We start from the raw sequence: 23,402 nt of genomic DNA, 5'->3' as shown, positions 1-23,402 counted from the left end.
AATCACAGAATGGTGAGGGTTGGAAGGGACCTCTAGAGATCATCTAGTCCAACCCCTCTGCTAAAGCAGCATCACCCAGAGCAGGTTGCACAGGGTTGCGTCCAGGCAGGTTTTGAATATCTCCAGAGAAGGAGACTGCACAAGCTCTCTTGACAACCTGTTCCAGTGCTCTGTCACCCTCAGAGTAAAGAAGTTTTTCCTCATATTGAGATGAACTTCCTGTGTCTTCCCTTGGCCGCCATCCAGATGCTGCTACCTCTACTGACTTCAGAGATATGTAGTCCCTCTTCCTGAATAGTAGCATCCATCAAAAGGCAATGGGTACATTTGTGCTCTTTTGGTACCCCTACTAACTCTGCCTTTGGTGTGACTCTGCACAGAAATGCATGCAAGAAGTTCTTAAACCATCTAAATTACGATAAAAGTGCTATGTGTTCAGTGCCAACATTAGCAGGTGTGGGAATTTTCTTTTTTATAACTTTAAAACAAAGCTATTCTGAAATGTTTCAAATGTCAAGCTGGGAAAAAAGAATCAAAAATGTCAAAACTTGACAGCTTGCTACCTGTGGGTGGAAGCAGAAAACAACCTGAGGTGAGCTTTATATAAATTAAGTGGGGCATTGCAGCACAAGGTCTATTTAGGAAGAGAAGGTAGTGTTCTGGTGTAGCTGTGAACACATGCAGGTGTCTCCTAGGGTGGAGGAAAGTGGAGGAGGAAGAGGGGACCAAACTCCTTCTTGAAAATTAGCACAAAGAAACAGAACAGATACTAAAACCCAGTGACAGCTAGATGAAGGCGAATCTGAATTTTCCCTTACTCATAAGTTTTACTAACTCCAGTAGTCTTTCACTGGAGTATTTGTGTACATTTGCTCCATTTAGCAGGCATCCCACGTTCTTTGTCATCTGCCTCCTCCTTGGTCTTTGATCTACTCTGTCTCCTCTGCTCTCAGGCTTTTCTGCCCATGGTTTTTGCTGACGATGCCGATCCTTCACATCAGTTTGCCTCCAGTTCTCCAGCGCTCCCCTGCACAAGCGTTCTGAGGCTTCACAGCACTAAGGACATAATGTCAACATTTAGCCACTTGAAGGAGGCAGGGCAATGTACAGCTGCTCTTAAAAAAAATTAAGGAAAGCAGAGGAGCCTTAGAGTGTCCTGTTGGTGAAGCACAACAGAGAAACTCCTATTTCTTGAAGGGTTTCCCCTTCCCCTCTAGCAAAAGTAGCTGGCAGCAGCATGCAAGCCCCTCTCTCAGAGGCTGCAGCCTCCCAAGGCCCTGACTTGCCAGATAGGCAGATGCCTGGGGCACCAGGCTGTCAGTAGCAGCAAAAGAGCCTTTTTCACCCATGTCTAGCCCTGGCCTTGCTGTCACACATAGCTATAGCAGAAAATCTTATTCTCCCAAATGCCTTCAGACCACTTTCTACTTGTAGAATAGCCAAGACAGCACAGAACCTACCTGTGCTTCTATTCAACATTGCGCACTGACTTCTCCTTTAAAGGTTGCATGAAGTTTAATCTCATTTAGACTGCATCATGTGCACCAAAATAACAAACAGGTGGATCATCATAATTATTTGTTTGGCATGTTTTGTAACTCAGCTACCTCACACACTTGTCAGAAGTACAAGACCCAACAAAGAATTTGCTTGGAAAAAAAGAAGAGTGAATCATGCTAGTTCTGCAGAACATGTGCTGACAACACAGAAGCAAATACATGAAAGTTTCTTCTGTTTTCTGAGTTTTTTTACATGTTGTCTCAGGCATCTCAAGCCCTTTTCCAGTAAATAACACACAAGATGGATATAAACTGCTGCTTGATGTAAATAGCAGTGATGCCATTTATTGCTCACCTGGCTCTCGTGAGGACTCTGAAATGCTTAGGAGGAGGGGGGAAAAGATGAAAGACAAAACCAAACCAAATTGGTGTGCAGGAAGAAGCTGACACCAGGTTTTTTTACTGACACTCAAACCCACATTTTCCATAAGAGCACTGCACTGGTTCCCTTCTGTCATCACTACCACCAGGGCAATCTTACCACACCTGGTAAAACCTCACCGCCATGACTGCTTACAGGCTACAGACTCGTAGCAAGTGTTCCATAAGGCCCTTAGTATTTCCAGTATTACTGCTAGTCCTGCACTCCTCACTACTGCTTCTGAAGGGTAATTTATGCTGTGCTGGCTACCAGGGCATTTCTAGCAAGAGGAAGTGAGGTGCATGCGATCACACCACTCATCATCTCTCCCAGTTTCAGCCAGGTTTTGAAAAGGCAGGACTCTCCAAGATGTATACTTTCCAGCCAGTCTAATGAGTGCCAGACCCTGGGCAACACCCAGTGCCCCCTCCAAAGGCAAAGCAGGGAGGTCAGCCTGTCCATTTCTGACACTACCCCACTCCCAAGTCTTGCTGAGTGAGGCACTGCTGGAGCTATCTGGGGGAGGAAGAAGAGCAAAAGATACAAACATGGAGGAAAATTGACTAGAAATAAATGTAATATTCAAAATACAATTTTGTAAGTGGATCAATCGGGATGTAATTAATATTAGTTTGCTTTGGACCCAGATATAAGTGCACTAAAATACTGCATTTTGTAACACTGTGATGCTGGAGCCACACACAGTGTATAATTATTTTACGTACATATGCGAGTGATGTGACCACCACAGGAACAAAAACCTGTGTAGTTGGCACGTGGGTGCATCCAAGGAAGAAAAAGTTGCAAGGCAACAAGGTAAGCACAAGGGACTGCAGATAGGAAGGACATCCCACCAAATATACAAGAAGGATGACTGGCAAGACAAAGACCAAGATAAGCAGTATCGGTAACAGATAAGATCCTCTTCCCTTTAGGGAATGGGGCAAGTAGCATAAAACCGTGCAGCTTAAGCAATACCTGTATTGCTGAAAATATATATGTAAAAGTGTGCACCACAGCATGGCATTCTACAAAGATTTTATAGGTATAGGAAATGACCTGAATAATATAAAGTGCAGTCCTCTAAAACTTTTGCAAATAAAATATACCTCACATCTCTGCCCAACCCTCTTCAGAGATCAGTCTTTCATTCAGAACTAATATAGTCCAAACACGATGAAACCAAGCCATCAGGTACGCTATAGCCATTTCCAAATCCTTAGGATGTGTAAATGCATACTTTATCTCACTTTTCAGTGGAATCTTACGCCAAGTGCAATGAATGTTTAGAAATACAAGGCTGATGCCTCTTCAGACCTGACTGGGCTACCAAATAAGATGGCAAGTGTGTTCTGCAAGCCATCTGCTTTTTCTTCTCTGAGCAGAAAGAGTAAAAATGTTTATAGGTATTTGAAAAACTCCTGTCTTACAACATTCCACCAAAATGCAAACATACACCTTCTTAAACACAGTTTACTTACTTTGGCTGGAATACAGCTTTCAGAAGGTATGATGTTTATTACAAGAATTTCTAAGCTGAAAAAATAGCTGTACACAATTCTAACATTTAAATTGCTTGGTTTTACAGCCTACAAGTGAAAAGGAGATATAAGCTTACCCCTGCAGATGCCTAAATAGTAACAATTTCCAATCATTTACACAGCCAAAGGTGCTGTAATGAAAAAAAATCATAGATGCAGAGTCATCATTACAGTTAGGAAAAAAGACCACACGTGTCATAAAACAAAAAATTAACAAAACTAATGGCTTTACCTTAATAGAGCAGATCCTATTATGTCCACGTCAAGCCCTTTTCTATTTCAAATTTAATACTACTCTTGGATCTATATAATTAACCTTAGTGATAGAAAATAACAACAAGCTATACAAGCTGAAAGCATTGCTAGCTGAAAAACTGATATGGGCTCAATCCTACAGCTCACAATTGACATTCTTACCCCGATATCTGTCTTAAGGGCAGTGTGAAGTGTCTAGAAGCCCTGGCATGGGTGGGAGGAAATTTAGGGCATTGCATACCAGTGCAGCTACTGCAGGCTGTGCCCCAAGCAATCCTCCACGTAAGCCCCAGCACCGAGGCACCACACTGTGACAAGATGCTTCTGACACTGCTCTTTGGAGGCTGCCCAAAGGTGCAACTTATACGGCCTCCCAGAAACTGCTCTGGATTCAAGACAGAAAGCCATATAGGCAGGTTAAAAGCTTCCAGAGTACCATTTGTTCTAGGATGCAAGATCTATGTGTGTCTGTTGCATCAGCCCAGACACGTCCATCAAGAGGATGTTCAGACACAGGCAACAATGGCCAGACGAAGGGTAGACATGGAGCATATCCACAATCAAGACACATTACGCCCACTGAAATAAATGGAGCATGTCTAAAGGCTTCTCCCAGCTGCATTCGGCACTCACTTATGGCTGGCTCTTGGTTCAGACAAAGTCAGCGAAGTTTGCACAGATGCCAAACAACTGACTGTACTTTTCACTTCGTTCTCATGGCACTGGAGAGCGAAGCTCAGAGCAGATGCTTTTCCTGCTGCCGGCCAGGTAAGAGGTGCATGTATGGAGTGGCACTAACAGGGGACAGGTGGGGACAGCAACATCCCCAGCCATCACTGACCTTCAGCCAGTGCCCTGGAGGAGTGGAGAGCCCAGCTCTGCCTGGAACAGTCCTCAGCAATCCTCCCTTCCCCAGGGGCGAAAGGGTTACTCTGCCCAGCTAACACTGCGGTTAATGTGCCATTAATAATACTAAATCCGAGACACTAAATTCTTGGAGAAGAGTAAAGGTATCAACTTCTCCAATTTTTTTATTTCAAGCAATATCTTCATACCTACCTGTTAGGTATGTTGTCTTAAAACTTTTGTTACAAACTAAAATACAGAAATGTTTTGTGGAAGTTGGTATGGAAAACAAACTTCATGAAGTTGAGGTTGAAAATCCATAATAATTGATCTTATCGTAGTTTCTTGAATCGCACAGCTAGATTCTTACCCCATTTAAGCTATCCTGAATTCAAAGTGAAGATACTGTCACTCAAGCTAGCTTTACAAATATCAGATTTCTTCCATGAGTTCAAACAATCAAGGGCAAAATTTAAAGGTACTTGCTTGATGCTTATCCACAATTTGTTGTTAAAAAATAAAAGCAAGTACATTTATTCTGGAGTTTAAAAACCCCAACATCCCTCCAGTGACTTCTGACCTGTTTCCAAAATCCATTAGTCAGGTACATCAAAGTCACTGTCACCAGAGAAACTGGGTCCATTTTTCCATGCTGACAAAGAGACCAGAAGAGTACTAATATCTGTAGGGCTTTTATCAGCTCAGTCAACCCCTGCCTTTATCACTTCCGCCAGCTTTATTTGATCTGAATTTGCAGGACAGAAAGTCCTCACTGACAGCTAGAGGCAATGCATGACCTGGACATCTTTGCAGCACAGACTGCAGATGCAAAAGTTCAATAGGCCAAGGTTCATTTTTGTTTAGATTTTTTGATTGCCCTTAAAAATTACATACAAGACTCAAGGGGTCTGTGAGTACTCAGAATATGATAAAGGGGAAACAAAATCTCACAGTTATCCTATGATGTTTCAAGATTTTACTTCAGAAAAAATAAATACTGAGACTGCATATAGACTGTGTATGTTCTCTGAGTCTTAAAATGCACCTTTTTTCCCATTTTCTACTAGGATTTATTAGTATTCGTCTGTTAGAGTTACAAATTATCACAAGCAGAATGACAGAGAAGTCTTTTAAATAAGGCAAGACAGACTAACACCAAATGCTCTTTAGGAAAGCATCTTCTATCAGCATGGATAACACATGCTTCTCATATGGGACAAGCAACCCCACCTCACAGTTGTGCCTATCTCCCATTACCCTGCTCCTGTAACGTAAAGGTGCTGCTAGGTCTTACCGATGTACAAAAGATGCAGCTGCATTCCTGAAGAGTGGTCATCTTATCCAGGGAATATTCACAGAGACATAGCTTGCAAGTGAGCAGGGGCTCCAGAGCTAGCTCTCCAGCTTCTGACTCGTCAGCTGTCATGGTGTAAGGACAAGCCTTCCCAGCAGAACTCATTCACTCATTAATGGTCCACTCAGCCTGAAAAGAGAAATCAACAGCTGAAACATCCCAAAAGCCATGTAGGCACTTCTGATTGACCTGAGAATTTACAGCTCACATCCATAAAAGCACCTGCACACCCAAATGTACTACTTTGGCATCTTGGTGCCAGTCTCACACTTCAGGCCACTGAAAATTTACAAAGAAGGTGCCTGAGAGCCCACCTTCCCCAGAAGGCCTGAACTGGGCTGGGTTCTCAGAGGACATTCTCCTTGCTGGCACAAAGCACCTCAGTCAAGGGCACTTATCATCACATTAAAAAAAATAAAAAATAACACACACACACCCCCAAACTCACACAGATCAGCCATTACCAATGTTACATGCAACTGTATAGTGGTCAGAGCCCTCACCAAAGTCCTAGGAGCAGGGATCTGACTTGGGACAATGAGTTCTTAATTAAAAGAGTAAATTGTGTTCATATGTACATACATATATCACTGTGCCCTCTTGAATGAGTTTCAGAGTCATACCCCTCCCAGCCCTATGAATCCTTCAGTCTTCTTTGTACCCACACCATTTCAATGGGTGTCTCCACTCCCACTTTCCATTCCAGCTGGTGGCTCAGGAGCTCTCCTGGGCAGCGCAAGGTGACAGCAAGCACAGATTCCCACTTCCTAGGCAAGCACTTCAAACACCTAACCTGTAATGTTAAGTGGTGGGTACCATGAACTCCATCATCTTTGTGAGTTGTCACTAAGATAGCGAGCTAGCAGTTCATCACAAGAGGGGGGGCAAAGGCATCTAAACCCAGGAAAGGGTTTCAGATTGCATGTCCTACTTCATATGGGCCTAGAGCTTAAATCCAAGCAAGTAAGAGTATTCCATGTGCAGCCCTCTTTTCCGCATTCCCTTGACTATGCCAGAGAGCTGCCTGCTCACGTCTGTAGCTTTTGTCCATCCCACTCACTGGCATCCAGTTCTTCTATCTATTTCATCGGGCTCTTAGGCATCTAACTGAGGTTGGTGAACCATGAACTAAGTGCAGTAGCACTTTGACAGGGACATGCTCAGAATAGCCATGCTTCATCACACATTATGTCACAAAGAAATTTCTATCCTTTGGAAGCAATAAATGGAAATATCTTGCTCACATGTAATGTTTTTTGACCTAAGCATTTGAAAACACTGCACCAAAACCCTAAAAAATTTCAGGACCCTCATTCTTACACAGTAACACTGAAAGAGAAATTAAAGACAACGTCCTTATGCTTAAGCTAAAACAATGGAAAGCAAATTTGCCGATTTTATTCACCTCAACATAGACAGTGGGGTTCAGTGCAGCATTTAAGGCACTGGAAAACCCATTCCCGCCTCCAAGAAACTTGGCTCAGCTTCTGCAGATCTGCTTCTGAATACACTTAGCTGATGGCAAGACCTTCACACACATTTCTTACAGAGACCTGGTGGCCAGCTGCGCACAGCTGCTTGCACCAGCGCCAAGTAAGAGTGCAGCTCTACTAAATCTAAAAAGCTGCCTCACGAACGGAGGCTGCATGAACATGAAAACAATCAAGACCTATACATGTGCCTGTCAGATCTGACATCTCATGAAGCAAACAGGAGACTTGAGCCCTTTGGTCCACTTCTGCTTGCTTCCCCCACAGTCCTGAGCGTCCTCATGGCAGGGCTGTCAGGTCACATTTGGCAGCACGTCGCTGCTGCTGTTCTGCAGCTCCTGGAGTGGCCAGGCCAGCTGCAGCCAGACAGCGTGTACGCAATGTGCTGGCTTGCAGTACCTGCTGAATTCCTCACCAAGGGAGAAATAATGGTGCTCCTGGAGCTTGAGGGGGTCAGCGCACATGAAACCTCACCCCACAGCTCCCACCTCACAACCAAGCCCCATCCCCAGGCCTGCCCCATTAGCCTCATGCCCTGCGTTCCCACAGGAATGCAGGAAGACACTTTCTCTTCAAAAGCCACGAAACCACAACAAATTCGGATGGAAGCACACTTATCCTTTTTTAATTTTTACACTTTGCAGTTGCCTAGCCTAGCCTGACAGAGAAGCCATCAGATGCGTCCCTTGGGATGTCTTTCCTGTGAGCACCCAGTTTTAGAGACACAAGAGTCATTGCCAAGATTCTGGCAACCAAATTCCTGGCCACAAATCCAAAGCAAACTCTCTCTTTAATAGCTTGCTATCACTAGTTCAAAACATATGCCGTGCCCACGTTATTCTTGGCGCAGTCCCCACCTGCTACCGTGATGCTCCCCACAATTTGCTCCATACGGCTGCAGAGCTGGAGCTCCGGCACGGCCAGAAGCCCGGGAAGGAAGCCTCCTTCTGAACCACAATACTCTTCTGTAATTACTGCAATGGCGGGGGGGGGGGGGGAACAGTGAGTCACTGGAAACGCTACAGCAGATCAAGAACTACCTGTTATTTAAAACTACGTGCTATACGTTATCTCAGTATTTAGGAGAACTCTAACACATTTACTCAGGTGTGCTTTTCAACAGCAGCTGCATCTGTACAGGTAAGCTACTCACCCCCACGCTGCACGGATCTGACATTTCTTCATTTACATGGTAAAAGGTAGCAATGTTAAGAGAAGGGATGTGAAAAAGAATAGGTAGGACTATTTCAGGATGTGGGAGTGGATATGTTCTTTTTATAACCAAAAGGTTTATGACCCTGCAAGCTTTTATTAAGGCAGCAGTAGAAAGATTCAGGTGTATGACTGAGGTTTAGAGCTAGGGGCTAATTTTAGATGGACTAAATCTGGCTCTTAGTGTGATAGCAAGAGAGTTTGCCACAGTGAAGAGTGGGCTCCTGGTACACCGCTCTGCCCTAGTAGCGACCAGATGTCCCAGTGAGACGGCTGTGGGGACTCATGATGATATCCCAGGTACCCTTGTCCCTGAAGACTGTTTGTAGGTTAAATTCAGTTTTGCTCCCTGTCCCCACCCTGTGCTCCTCCTTCCCTCGCACCGGGATGCCACAGCGGGGCTGAGGTTCTCCCTAAAACAAGCAGAGCGCCCTGTGAAAATCTCCAGCAGACAACACCAAGCAAACCCGGCAGACCAGAGGGTCCAGCCCCCACACAGCCCAGGTTGGCTCCCCTCACCACAGCCTCATTAACCCCGGCAGGGTTCAGCAAATGAAGTGAACAGGATCGGAGACAGCTGCATGGCCTGCCTGCACAGCCCATGGAGGAGGCACTGTGGCTACCAACAGCAGCCCTCCCCGCCATGCTCCCTAAAGGTCCAGCTTCTCAACAAGTGGTCGTCCAGGTCAGGCTGGCACAGGCAAAGCCATCCTGTTAGTACCTGAAAACCTGCCTGTCAAAGAGACAGTGGATGTCTGGCCTACTTGGCCTGCTCCTTTTCTCTGAGCAACCCAACCAGCTGGTCTCTGCTGCTGCTCACCAGAATTGTGAGTTCTGCTGTTGCTGCCAAGGGAAGCATGCAGAGGGAAGAGTTAATGGTTATAGAGAAGGTTATGGAGAGCCCATCCAACAGCAACTGGGCTCTGAAGAGAAATCAGGCCTGCAGAGGAGGTTCATTTCCATAATCAGATCAGATGGTAAAAATGATGGGGAGAGAAAGACACATGTCTTCCTCCTGTTCTCACCCTCTACTCCTTCTCCTAGTCTTTCCTAACACTTCAAGACTCATTGTCCTCTCCCAAGCTCTCAAACCGTCTCCCTCACTTTAATACCCTGACTTTTCCAGAACTGACTTTTCCATATGCTGCAGAGAAGCCATGAAGTTCCACCTCAGTTGCTCCAAATTTTTATGGCTTTCACTTTGCTAGGCTTAGTCCCACAGACTGTCATTAGTTAATTATACAGCCATTAGTTCTCTTTACAGTAGATTAAAATTCCTACTGTAATTACAAGTGAGTTGCCAACATCTTAGGGTGAAAACAAAACACCTTGGATGTATGAGTCATGCAGGGGAAGAGGGAGTGACTGAAGAATAAGTTGCAGACAAAGAGGAAAAGACTATTCCATATTTGTTTATATTAATAAAAGTGATGTGAAATAAAGATAAATTGAAAGTCTCTGAAAAAAATGGACCCTCATATAAATAAAATACATTTCTAAGCACCAAGATATTCCCTTTCATGCTCACAAACACAAATGATCCATTTAGGATAGAATCCCAAATAAAGCAAGAAATGTATCACTGAAACTGGGATACAGCACCTAACTCCTCACAAAACCCTCCACTGAACAGCAACACAGGCTCCATGAAATTTGTGGAATAAGGATAAATACATCTCAAGGACACTCTAACCTGAAGGAACATACTACACTAAATTCTGCACCAGCGTAAATCGGCGGCAAGGAAGGGTCAAACTGGCCCCAATGTGCATAAACACTCACGAATCGTAAAGATCCAAGTATTTTATGTACTTCTATCGGCCACGTACAAGCACACACACATGCACAGATCATACTCCTTTTACATTGCACAGAATTTCCAGGAAACAGGACGTATTTCCTCAAATTGTATGCTGCCCAGCTTATAAGGAAGAAGAACTGTTGGGAAGACACATCCTTCCCTGGCTCTGACACTAACGGTGTTGATGCCATGGGATAAGGCAGGACCAGAAAGTCTGCATGAATGTGAGCGAGCTATATGGGGTCAGCCCTAGGAGGGCGTAGACTGCACAGTCACCAGGACCACAGCTTGCTGAGCGCTCAGACCTGTCAACGTTTCCGCTTCGTTCATCTGCCTGCGGACACTTCTGCTTTGTCTCTGGGAGGTGACGAAGCTTTGTGCTTTCACATAGCACTGAAATGTCTCAACACTATCCATAAGCAAGAAAACATTAGAGCGGGCTCAAAGCAGAAAGGGCTCAGGGGGGTGGGAAGGATAAGTACAGGCGGAAACACTAACACGAAAGCGGCGGAGATTTTGAGCGAAATATGAAAAACACAACAAAAGCACTGGAAGAAGGAGTACAGAACTTGTCTGCCTTCAGGGCCTCCTGACACCACAGTGTTCAGTGTCTGGCTTTGAAAACAACTTCCTAACAGCAAATTATCTGCTGTGCCTGCTTCTAGACAGGTACCCGGTTGCAAATCTTGGTATTAGTGTCCTGAAGTGGAAACTATTAACTCCCTGAAGTGGGAGTGAGAAAGCAGCTGGGTGGGTGTCTGGCAGCCAGCCAAGATCAAGCCACCACCGCTCCATAGAGATGTTAAAAATTGATGCAACCTATGGCTGAACCTTTCACTGTGAGCATGCATTTTAAGGTAACATCCTTGTTACAATCATACAAAGGCTCACTTGAGTCTGCCCAGCTGCCTCAAACCAAGATTACCCGGCTCAAAGAACAGAAATTACTGTGTATGCGATAGAGCAAACAAACCAGGCAGTCTCCTGAGCTGCAACACTAGAGGGACATTGTCTGTGTGCCTGCAATCATCGCTAAAAACATGCGTCTGAATGTGACTTTCACCACTTAGAAACATTACATAAAATCATGAAAGCCTTCTGCACTGAAGCTGGAGGAGAATGAATGGATTATGTTCAGCACCACAAGTCATCCTTTCATCTTTCACGTGCTGCATCCAATAGCAACAACAGCTTATTGGAGAAGCTACTTCAAGCCTTGTGTTTACAAACAGTTCTGCTGAAGTTAGTAGACCTGTATGCTTTTAGCTGAATTCGGAGTTTAAAGGAAGTCAAGAAATGTATAAACATGAGACATGTTGCTCCAGGAGACATTAATGGAATAAAAAGGGTCTTTTATGTGTTTTTCTTCATGGGCTGGCGTGTGCCTGAGCCCATCCTGTGGGGCAGGGTGAGCCCCGACAGCCCCCGCTACCCCAGTACTCCCCAGGCTTGCCACAAACCAGCCCCCAGGTTTGCATACACGTGGTGAAATCATAAAGAGGCTGGGGTTAGGTTTAAGGTCACATGCAGGTCTAACACGTAACATAGCACTTCCCCATTTTACAAAACCCATTGTAATATCAAAATGAAAGTAGTCACAGCACCTGTGCTAAGCTCCTATTTAGTGTACCAGGTATTCACTGAACTTCCTTGAAGAAACATTTGCAAACACTGTAATCGTTTCTCATGTCCTAGAGATTTTTTAAGCACTCCACCCATTGCGAAATCACTTCAATGCCAGATAAAAACCTGTTTTGACATCGTTCAGCTCAAGCTTCTGTTGTTTCCTGTAACTAAGGCTCCTCCCTTAAAAAATAAAATAGAAGAAGAAAACTACCTGAATAATACAAGTGTTCAAAACCAATGCAAAAAAATCAGGCTCTCAGAGAAAAAGAATAATTATAGAAAGATTTAAAAAATATAAGAGTGGTATTGAGATAACGGGGTCAGATCACAGAAGATATAAATTGAGTTATGAAATTAGGACATGTGAAGACAGCTGTCAGAAATTCACATTTCTATCAACTTCAACAAAATCCCATCATTACCAGTTTTGGTTACAAGTCCTTAGCTGTCCCAACTCTCTCGGGACAGCATTATTCAACATTCACTTCTAAGGCAGCTTTTTTAAACTCAACAGCTCTGCACAAAGAATTAGTTTGAATCAAGCGTACTAGTACGTCTGTGGTCTAATAGACTGACCACTAAACCACAATGCATTAATTTTTCCTCCTTTTGATATGCACTGCCTACACAGAGCTACTTATCTAGTCCATACAGCATTACTTATCAAGCAGTGATTCAGTAAGGCTGTAAAACATATGATTAAAGCTCCAATTCAGGAAAACCTTCATCTTCAAGGAGGACATTTAATCATATGTTTAAGTGCTCCTGTGTATCAAAGGCTGAATATTTTGCTTTACTGCAATGAGATTATTAACAAGTTAAACAAGTACTTAGATTTTCTGAAATTGTGGCATCAAAAAAAGCAACCAGATCCACAAATAGAAGGCCTAATTTTCAGTACACTTCAAATATATTCAGAATTACTGTATCACATCTGTGCTTTAATACAGCAAACAAGCCAATGACTTGATTACATGCATGTACAAGGAAAACCCATTTCTGGATTACCATAATATGCTACCAAGCTGAAGTATTAGAGAGAAGAAAAGCATTTCAATATCTGTTCTCTTTGAGCAGGGCTTAAAAAAAGTCAGATGTATAATATTACATGACAGCTTTCTGCACTGTAAAATTTTTAGTTTAAGAAAACTTGTTTAAAGAACAAGCAGCCTAAGTAAATGTGCTGTCTGGTACGTGAGAACACACCGAAGGCAATTTCTCTCACTTGTTTTCATTGGAATGCCTGGGAAAAAAAAGAGCCCTTGAGCTGCTGCACTGGCTGTATGGAATATTTTCATACCATGCTAGCAACCAAAAAATAAATATATCAAATAATTTGAAAGGAATGTAGTGAGTGGGAAGCCTCTTGCACAAAAAAAAGAAAATTGTAAGGAATAGACTGCACTAACTAGTGAATATCATCCAGCTTCCTGCCAGACATTTTTATACCAGCGCTTTAGGATGCCTAAAACACACATTGAACAGCTTCCTGAATCTCACATGCACCCAATAATTTCAAATCATTCTAATAAATCTAAACATCATTAGGGCACATGTATATCAGTCTCCACAAGTCTTTGAGAGTACACTTGTTGGGTAACATCTCTACTGTACTGTCATACTGTGAGGTATGAATAACTTTGAGATTTTAGAACACCAGTTCTTCACAGTAACTTCTAACAACCACACATCAACATGTCCTTGGGGAGCTTTTCGCAAGAAGACCATGGATATTAACTGAATATAACAAACCACTTTTTTTTTTTCTTCCCCCCAAAACAGATGTGACTCTTTGCAATTGTGGGAATCCTTCGTCTGTTTCCTTGCAATACTCTTTAGAATAAGCAAGGGGAATAAAGGAGGGCTTTTTGCCCTTCCATTCCTAAAAAGCTGGGGAATCCAAGAAAAGGGAATCTAATAGGTAAAATAAATGCTGCTACTAGCTGACAGGCAGCTAGGAAAAGCACTTTCAGATCTCTTAAAGATAAAAACATAAAGACTGAAAAAGAAACAATGCAGCCTGTTACTAAACTGAAATGCAAAATCAAAACATGGTCTTCGTCTCTTTTCAATACTGACAGGAGCCACACAACGGCAATGTTCATCGAATCCATGAGGATGGGAGTAAGCCCTTCTGTGTGGAATGAAGTGAGACCATCGTACCGCAGAAGCCATGAACTTCACCCAGTTCTGCTGGAACTGTGCCCGAACTAGGACATATCAAAGTTCAGGATACAACTCTGTCAACACTGGCAGGCTGGAAAGCTCCCAGCACCAGACCTACTGGACGTGAGTCCTGGACAGGCCTGTGGGCATCAAGTTTGGGATGACCCAGGTGTATCAAACTTACTATGCCTGAGCAGTGCGATGGTGCTGGCCACAGGCAGCAGGCTACTGTGATATGTCTGGTCCCACAGGTGGTCAGCAGCAGGATTCCCTTAAAGTTTTATGTTCAACCTGGCAGGCACAGAGCTAGAGAAAGTTGATCAGCACAAAATGCAGTGAAACAGGCAAAGTGCAACCAGACAACAGAACTTGTGTATTTTGGCATCAAACATTTCCAAAAACACATTGAAACAATAAAATTATAGCAAGTGGAATTCCAAGTATTGCTTGCCAAGTATAAGATTAGACTCTAAAGCTTATCTAAATAACACCCCTTATTCTTAATGACACTATGCAACATCTACTAATGCTAAGCTACAAGGAATTTCCACCCAAACTAGTTCGGTGCGCTTTACTTTTAACTTCCTGTTGACAAGAGGTAATATAGCACTATTAAATAAAAACACACTCTTCATGACATTAATGACAAAAGCAAATGATAGGTTTTCCTTTCTGACCACATGCAGGCTTTTGGTAACTGTAGCATTTGCTAAGTAAAAAGGAATTGAGCTTTTGGGAGGTCAAATGGGTTGATAACTTGGCTAGCTGTCTCAGCTGAAACAGGAATAGGAAGTCATATGTAACAATTTCCCTTTGACACAGAAAAAAATGTTTATTTTTGTTAATCAGATAACAAAACCTTGGGATATGTTAGCTCCTGGAGCTGGAATGTTTACAGTTTAGATAGGGCGTGCTCAGAAGATATTTGTGACATTGGCCTGTTCTAACATCAAGGATTTTTAGAAGATATTTGTAAACAGGCATTGTTAAAGTGAAAGCAATGGAATGTTATTTGACTGGGGACCAACTTTATCTGTTTGTTCGTAGTATGTACTCTTCTAAGAAGAAATGAGCTGGGCTGTCAGGCTCCCCTGGCTGGAGATGGCTCCTTTTTCAGAGCAGCCAATGCTGTGTTTGGGGCAAGCAGCGTCCTGACCGCAAGGCAAGCAGGTCAAGGCAAGTGGAGACGTGACACAAAGCCAGGCCTCGAAAGTGACAGCAAGAAACTTCTTAGGGCCAAGGAAAGCATGCAGAGTTTGCTAGAAGCCAAAGAACAACTCAGCTAACTGAAATTATGAAACTGATCTTCCACTGAATTCTGCAAAAACACCATATACTAAAAAAAATTATTGAATACTAGCTATTGAAAAAAATTAACACATAATCAGGTATTTATTTTTAGAAGGGATGATCTGAGAAATTTTTTTTCAGTGCTTGCAATAAGATGATACCTTTAACATCTGTCATTTCATTTTGTGAGGCCAAGAAAACAGCAAACTTGCAAGATTATGGTCCTATAGTCTTTGTTCACTACAAGCATCGAAAAGCACTTTCACACAACTTCAGATTTACATCAACAGGAATCAAAGACTAAGGTCATTTTCCTTTTATAACAATTTTTGTGTGACTGCTCAGTGAATAAAACTAATAATGTTTTAATTTGCCCCTATCTAATCTTACAGTCAAATATGCTGCCCATTATTACAGAAGAAACACGCTGTTCAAGGTAACCAAGATAAAACAGATAAGACATTGAAAACTGCCCTTCATGCAAATATGTCTCAATGACTTAGAAAGCTGGGCGGACACAGTACCCAGTGGCAACTTTCAAGTCTTAGCTACAATGACATTCAGTGAATCAAAGACTGGGAGTCAAATCTGAAGATTAGACCTTGGGGAAGTCACTATCACTAATATAAGCATTTTCCAGTAAGGAAACAACAGGAATAGCTACTAACTATACTGGAGTTTGACAAGAAACAATGCAGTCATTAAGAAGTAATAGCAGAGGTTTGGACCGGGACATGAGCAGGTTGTTTTGAAACTAAACACTTGCACTTACTGAGGTAACTATGACTGCTTCTCACGACTGGTTATTAAAGTAATCAGAGTGTATCCCTAAATCACTCCTCTGCCAGTTCCTGATTGAGCCCCACCAACGTCAGCTGCAACCAGAGATGAGGAAAGGACAGAGCACTGAACGAGTCCCAGCTATGGCCAGATCTGCAGAGGTGAAAAAGAGAAGTAAATCCCAGTAACGAGCTCCTCTCTGCTTGTCCTCTCAGTATCTACGTTTGCTCTCCCTCTTTTACAGCCCATGCATGGGAAGAGCAATGAGCCCAGCATGCTGGGAGACAGCTCCCAGGAGAAGTTGTGCTCCAGCCACTTCCTTCCACATTGCCTGCTGCCCCAGCATGGAGGAGCCCTATGGTGCCCGCCCCATCAATCAGGATGTGAATTTAGGGCATCTCTAACTGCTGATAGGCTTCACGTACATGCTACTGAAGTTGCAAACTATGCTGGAATAACAATAACAGCTTCAACTACAATTAGTCTTATGCTCTTGCCTAACAGCCACATATTTTTAAATCACCTACATATTCCCACTTTTATAAATAACATTTTTAACAGAGCGTGATCTATTTTGCTCTGTATCTTATTAACTAGATAAGACAAATATGATTTTTATTAAACTTGAGTCAGCTGATGACTATCACGTGATGCAATATTGTCTCATTGCTGCTCTGCCCTCTTCCACCTGAGTTTCTTCATCCACCTTCTGTCTCCATGTCTCAGGTTCTAAGCGCTCACAAGGTTTTTGCCTGTACGGTGCCAAGCACAGGGAACACAGTTTCTCAGGGGCTCTATGCAACTACATAGAAATCCAGATGGTACTACAAGACATATAATAAAGCAGAAGTGTACATCAAATGCAGTAGAGGTTTGTATTCACCATTCCCTCCCTCCAATTTCAAATTTCAACCTTTGTTACAGAAATAATTTCAAAGGAGAACATCAGCCTGTAAACATACAAGATTTCAGCCTCAAGAGCCTTAGTATCTGTTAACAACTGGCTAGTCTCTACATGATCTTAGCCATGATCCCTGCCAATGGGACCCTTTCCAATGCTCCAATGGACCTGCTTATATGTGCAAAGATAAGCAACTAGGAGCAGCTGAAAGAAGCTGCTCCACCTCTCAAACACTCAAAAAAAATAGTATCTAGAACACAGCATTGAAGGAACTCATAGTCTTACTATACTATAGGGTGACAATCTTACGGAAACATTTCTAAAGATATCTTTCTGCTAGCTAGGCTTTTAATTATGACCATGACACTTAATGCTCCTCAAATAGGCATTTCATTCTCATTGTTAAGGAATTAGGAAATGGAGCTACAGCAAGAATTCTCGACTCCTTCTCTGCTCCTCTCCCAACAACTGCATATTTCCTTCATTTGTTGGCACATCCTCCCAAAACGTGGGAAGCTAGGTCAACAAGGGGGTTGAAACTGGTCAAGCCATGTACACTGCTTCAGTATTTGCAATAAAAACATTGGCCAATCCAAAAAACACGTCCTTAAAGTAGTATTGGATAAATTATACAGACATATATGCGGCTTTTACTCCACTCCAGGCAAAGGGCATGATTGCCTTTCCCACAAATCCACCAGGGAGACTGTGATGGAGATTCCCCATCACTGAACACATCAGTGTAACTGTGAAGAGGTCAGGAGGGTGCAAGATTGCATCCTCCTCATTGTGCAAAACCTCATCAAGCAAGTTATTGCTGGCCCATGGATGTTATCTTAGCCCTGTGATGGGAAAACCCCATTGGGAAGGGTTCCAGGACCAGTGGTTAGCTGGGGGTCCACTGCTGTGACAAAGCTTCAAGTGAGCGCAATGGTAAATAGCCCACAGGATCAGCTAGTTCTCCCCCGCAACTACATCTTTGTAACCTTCTTTTTTTGAAGAGGGGAAGACCAGCTTGTTTTCCTTCATCATCTCCCCACCTCTGCCCATCAGAATGCTTCCAAAACTAAGCACAGGCAGAACACATGAACTTTCCCATCTACTGCTCAGACATAACCAGTGTCAGCCTGCACGTCACAGCTTCTACTTAATCCTGGAATTTTCCTTGCATGCAAATGATTAGCCTATATACTAGCTGTCATGAAACGTGTTTTTCCTTCTATGTGCATAGGGGTGTAGAGCATGCAATTTTGAATGATTTGCAGCTATATATACATGAGCAAGGAACTCACCCCTACGCCACAGCAGCATATAGTACATAAAAGTCTAAGTAGAAGTAGCCTTGAAGGACCCGTTTCAGTCCCTGAACACAGAGATACAGCTCTTCTGTTGCAATGGGCTTTCCTTTTTGCAAACGTATAGAGCGCATAAAGGTTTTCAGTTCTGCACATTTACTCCCTGGCAGCCTGAAGATACAATAGTTTGTATAACCAAATATGAATATCAAAGCTTCTGTCAGACACCCAGACAGCGTCCACCTTTTGAGTAATGACTCACGTCTTATACTTTCCTTCCTCTCCTCATTACTACAGCAAAGTAAAAGGCAGAAAAGCTTGCAACAGACATAAATACTGACATTTTCAATTAAAAGGGAGAAACATGAGCATGACAGTAAAATGGTATTTTTTTCATTCTAGTAAAAAGTAATTTTTTATTCTGCTTGTCTCCTAATCAGTATCTCTCATCTTTCCTTCAGACAAAAAGCAGGTAGAACAACTGCCCATGACGGTTGTGTCTACAAGCTCTAGCGCACAGGAAGAAACCCCATGTAGGCGATGTGTCCACAAGCTGGACTTTTCCACAGTAATATGCTGGCTATATTCTTCATGAACGCCATGTCTTGACTTCACCATCTTCACTGGTAACAGCTCCAGACCAACACCAAAAAGTACACCTTATCAAGTCCCAATTCTGGAGACACACAATAGTCCCACTCTGACTCACCCAATTGCCCTTATTTACAGTCTTTTAAGTCTGTCAAACAAGTACAGAATTTCTCATTAGGTTTTATATAAACATAATTTATACAAACAGTCCCTTGACTACAGCATGTCTGAGACTGCCTTACTTCAGGGAGGCTAACCGTTCTGTAGCATGAGCCAGATTCGCATGGCCCAAGTCGTTGTGCCTGGTGCTGGCTGGCTGCAGGACTCCAGAGATACTGACCCACTGGGAAACACGAGGCAGAAGGATGCTTGTAGGTCCCATAGTTGAGTAGCTCAAACTCCACTGAAGTCAAAACTGTACTTGTAGGCAACAAGGACATTCAAAGAATCAGGTAAGCTGATGGCATTTCTAATTACGGATTACAGATTTTCCCTTGGAGGCTGAGCAGATTCCCCTAGAAATACAGTAAAAAACCACCCAGGTCTTGGGCAACCCACAATGTTTTCTTTATTAGAATAAGAGGAACCAGAAACGGGGAACACATGTCATTATGTGTAAGTATCAACACATACAAAGAGATTTAGGAAATTGCATCAACAAAATGTGTTTTATGTAGCTACATTTTTTATTTGAAAGTGTGTTTGCAATGCAGTTAATCTAGTCATGCTCTCAAGCCTAGAACTTTCCACTCAGCACCTCTGCTCCTCCCTGGAAGACTAGGAGTTGGAAAAGTCCCACTTCAGCAGGAAGTGAAGGATGCAGTCCTTTGTAATTTGAGATACTATCTTTTTTTTATGAGTGTTTTAGTATCTGCTAGCAATGATCTACTTTATGAATGTAATGCCCACTCAGTTCCCACTGAGCTGAAACCATTTACGAGAGACACAGAGAAAGATTACTGAACACTATTTTCTTACTGATCAGCACAAAGTTATTTGGCACAAGCATCTCTGTAAATATTTGTCCAACACTGGGTAAATTTGCAGTGTACGATGGCCCTCAGACCTGTACTTCTCTCTATCAAGTGAGAAGGCTCATAGTCTAGCACTGGAGCTCAGCTGTGCTTCAGCAGAAATACACAATGCTAGAGGCTGAGCTTAGTGTCGTTGCTATCTTTCCCTTTGGCTCTGTTCTTTTTCGTTTTGTTCACTGTTCCCCTTCACAAACAAAAAGAAGATTAATTCTGAGATGGAATGAATGTAAGGTTATTCCTGGCTGTTGGGTAATGAAGAGAATTTGTGAAGTGCATCACACAGGGCTGGGCTTTGGCATGGGGAAGCCAGAGGGAGAGGAGGGAACTGTACCCACCTCCCAGCGAGCACGCAGAGGAAGAGGATAGATCCAGAACCATTTTCAGCCTCATGAAGCTGAAGGCAATGCCTGCTTTGGTATGTGCAAGGAGGTCCGATGGATACAGTTCACAGCAACACTGGCAGCCCGCCACAGTATTTTGTTCACGTGTGCTTGTGACATCCATGGGCCCAGAGCTGTAATTATGGTCTCAGATGTCACAGTGCTACTAGCCCAGGAGATATTTATGGATCTGACACATACAATCTATAGGCACTGTGTAGTTTCAGACACATTCAAGAAAACTCCCCGCTCAAGAAGAGGCACAGCAAGTCTGTAGCAGTTTTTTGAGCTATACATCAAAGCAATACACTCCACTGGGTGTCACCACTGTCACTGAAAGGTCTGGACAGGGTGGATTGCAGGCACAGGGCTCAGACTCATACCAGAGATATTATCAGAGGCATACTGATGAACTGGGAAACAGGTTAAGTATTAGCACTGCTTGTTTTCCTGTAAAGTGACTTGCTGCTCCTCACAGTCGCATTTTAAATTGAAGATGATAATAAGGACAGGGACATACTTTTCTCCTCCACCAGAAGAGAAAGGCCAGATAACCACTTCTGCACTGTTTATTTATGTCTACAAAGCTTATGAAGCATTTAGAGAATATAGTGTAATCCAAGAACCTAGCTAGGGAGAAACAACTCCATAATGTTTTCTATTTATATTATTAACTTTTGCTCCAAAGTATACCACCACACAAACATAATCACCAAAATGTTACCATCTGTGGGAAAGAAGACCATGACTATCAGCGAGGAGCATGCAGGATAGAGTTCAGCATGGGGAACAGAAAACTATACCAGGTTGCCAAATCTATTCCTACATGAAGTGTAGGGAGGTTTCTGTGTCCTTGTATGAGCAGACAGCACTTTGTGTTAAATATCTGATTGGACAGTAGGATGCATGGGAGAAAAGAAGTCTGATTCTCATCATACAGGCTTGGTTCAGGAATAGGTCCACTTTATTTTGAAGAAATACCTCTCACTTTACCACAGCTTTAGACACACTGCAAACACACTGCTCAATACATAACCTAAAGCATTACTTTCGGGAGCATACCTGCAGCCATCCCCTATCGATGTGCTGTATTTTCTGCAACTTAGCTTATGTTCACTGAGGGAAGGGTTTCAGCCACTTTCATGCTATGACAACAACCCATACACCCACTCATATTCAGGCATAGACAAGTCCTGAACAGGACAAGAATTGGGTCAATATATTTCTTTTGGAAAATATTTAAGGACGGGATTTTGAAACTTCTGTTTCCAGAAATATTGGTATCCCAAACACAGTGCTTGCCCTTAAATGAGACCACTTGCCCTTCAGGCTGAGGGTAGCCAAACATATCATGTTGCTGTGCCTGCTCACAGTCAGTTGGAAAGCTGCACAGGGGTATTTCAGTCACAGCCTGTATCTCAGCTAAAATTTACTTCTTAAAAGCATTCAGTGTCTATTTACCAAGAGGATGGGAAGTCACCCTGCAATGCTTCCTTAACTGTAGTCATCCTAAATATTTTACTACTTACAGTGCTCTCTGAAGAAAGATATTTGATATTGCCGTCTACAGTTAGGAAGCAGAGTGCCTTTGTATTACAGAAAAGACAGAGCTTTATAATAAGCCAGACTGAAACATCCTCATTACCAAAGCAGCTTTGTATTAATAAAGCCTTATGCTGAGAAAGCAGTTCAAACATACTAGTAAATGCAATTTTCTGGTTTTAGTGTAAAAATAAATAAAAAATGCAAACTAGAGAACAAATGTATTGTATATTTTGTATATGCTTACATAAACCACATAACCCCAAACCCTGAACAGATGATAAGTGTACATTAACACTTATAATACAAATCAGCATATTTTTTCTTCCCAATACCAGCTGTATGAGACAGTGGCAGAAGAAATGCCTTTAAACCAGGAGGAAATCTCTGCATTTTAAACTTGGGCTCTCCCTCCAGCTTAACCAGATGTGTTTTCAGCATGAACGGAGTTCTTGTATTTAAACTAAAACAGATATATGACTGACAGTATGCCATTTAGCAACTGCTTTCCACACAGGTATGTCCTAATACTGCAACATTTTCAAACACTTCACACAAATATTTCCTTAAAAGTTACACTGACAAAAGTAATTTCACCCTTTTGGGAAGTACTTGATGCCTATTTAATTTTCTGTGCCTTTAATACTTGGGACTCCAAGATTTCCTTTTGCCTCAGCTCTAAGCACCACACACTTTGATTTCAGCCAAACAACAAATAACATTTATTTTAGCTCTGTAATCATTCTAGTTCTTACATTTTTTTTTTAACTAAGCCTTTTCTACTTTCTTCTATTAGAAGCAAATGCTGGCTTTCTGTTGTTTTCAGGGTATCCTTTGCTTTTAAGGAAAAAATTGGACAGAAAGCTGTGTTCTGACATACCTTGAAAGGAGAGTAGCATTCACTGCCAGCTGTGTGACTTTTCAGTAGCTGCACTCAGACTTCAGCGTTCCCAAGAACCACGATGTCACAAACCCCTGAAGCTCGCAACCAGGAGCGGAGGCAGATTGCTCTCGCACGCCCTTCCTCTTCTCCGGGTATCTGACAGCTGTACACTTTTTTGGACTGCAGCAGGACTTGTGTCCCAGCCCCTTTGCCACTCTGATAAATCATCTCCTCCCTGCTATTAAGAGCATGCTGCCATTATATCTTAAAAGCACGTCACAGCTTGTATGCAGTAGCTGTGGGAAAGCTGCATTTATTTATACAGGAAGCTTGAGTACAGCACTTCCTACTTCCCATCCGAGTCTCAATTCAACTGCAGGTGATTACTTAAACCCTGTCAGCTTCCAGCCAATGCATACCCTACGTTCTTATTTGGATATCTGTGCTGCTTTGAATTATAACTCCCATCTGAGCCCTGACAAGATAAAACTGAAA

At 42.7% G+C, this 23,402-nt stretch overlaps 1 protein-coding gene across 3 annotated transcripts in view; it reads right to left on the bottom strand.

The window, feature by feature from the left end:
• Positions 1 to 23,402, bottom strand: part of RNF144B (ring finger protein 144B) — a 93,315-nt gene that overhangs the window by 25,873 nt on the left and 44,040 nt on the right. The window contains exons 1-2 of one of the 3 annotated variants that reach the window (XM_054818057.1): positions 22,905 to 23,208; positions 5,857 to 6,045 (exon numbers count right to left, since the gene is read on the bottom strand). In XM_054818057.1, the coding sequence (XP_054674032.1) occupies positions 5,857 to 6,021 (165 nt within the window). In that variant the 5' untranslated portion in view covers positions 6,022 to 6,045; positions 22,905 to 23,208. Of the gene's footprint in view, positions 1 to 5,856; positions 6,046 to 8,263; positions 8,365 to 22,904; positions 23,209 to 23,402 lie in introns of those variants that run through there. The other 2 variants (XM_054818059.1, XM_054818060.1) reach the window with 2 other exon arrangements.

This window comes from Grus americana, chromosome 2 (genome assembly GCF_028858705.1).
Source record: "Grus americana isolate bGruAme1 chromosome 2, bGruAme1.mat, whole genome shotgun sequence".
Classification (NCBI taxonomy): domain Eukaryota; kingdom Metazoa; phylum Chordata; class Aves; order Gruiformes; family Gruidae; genus Grus; species Grus americana.
Note: the sequence above shows the minus strand (reverse complement) of the source record. Positions and strands in the feature narration are given on the sequence as shown.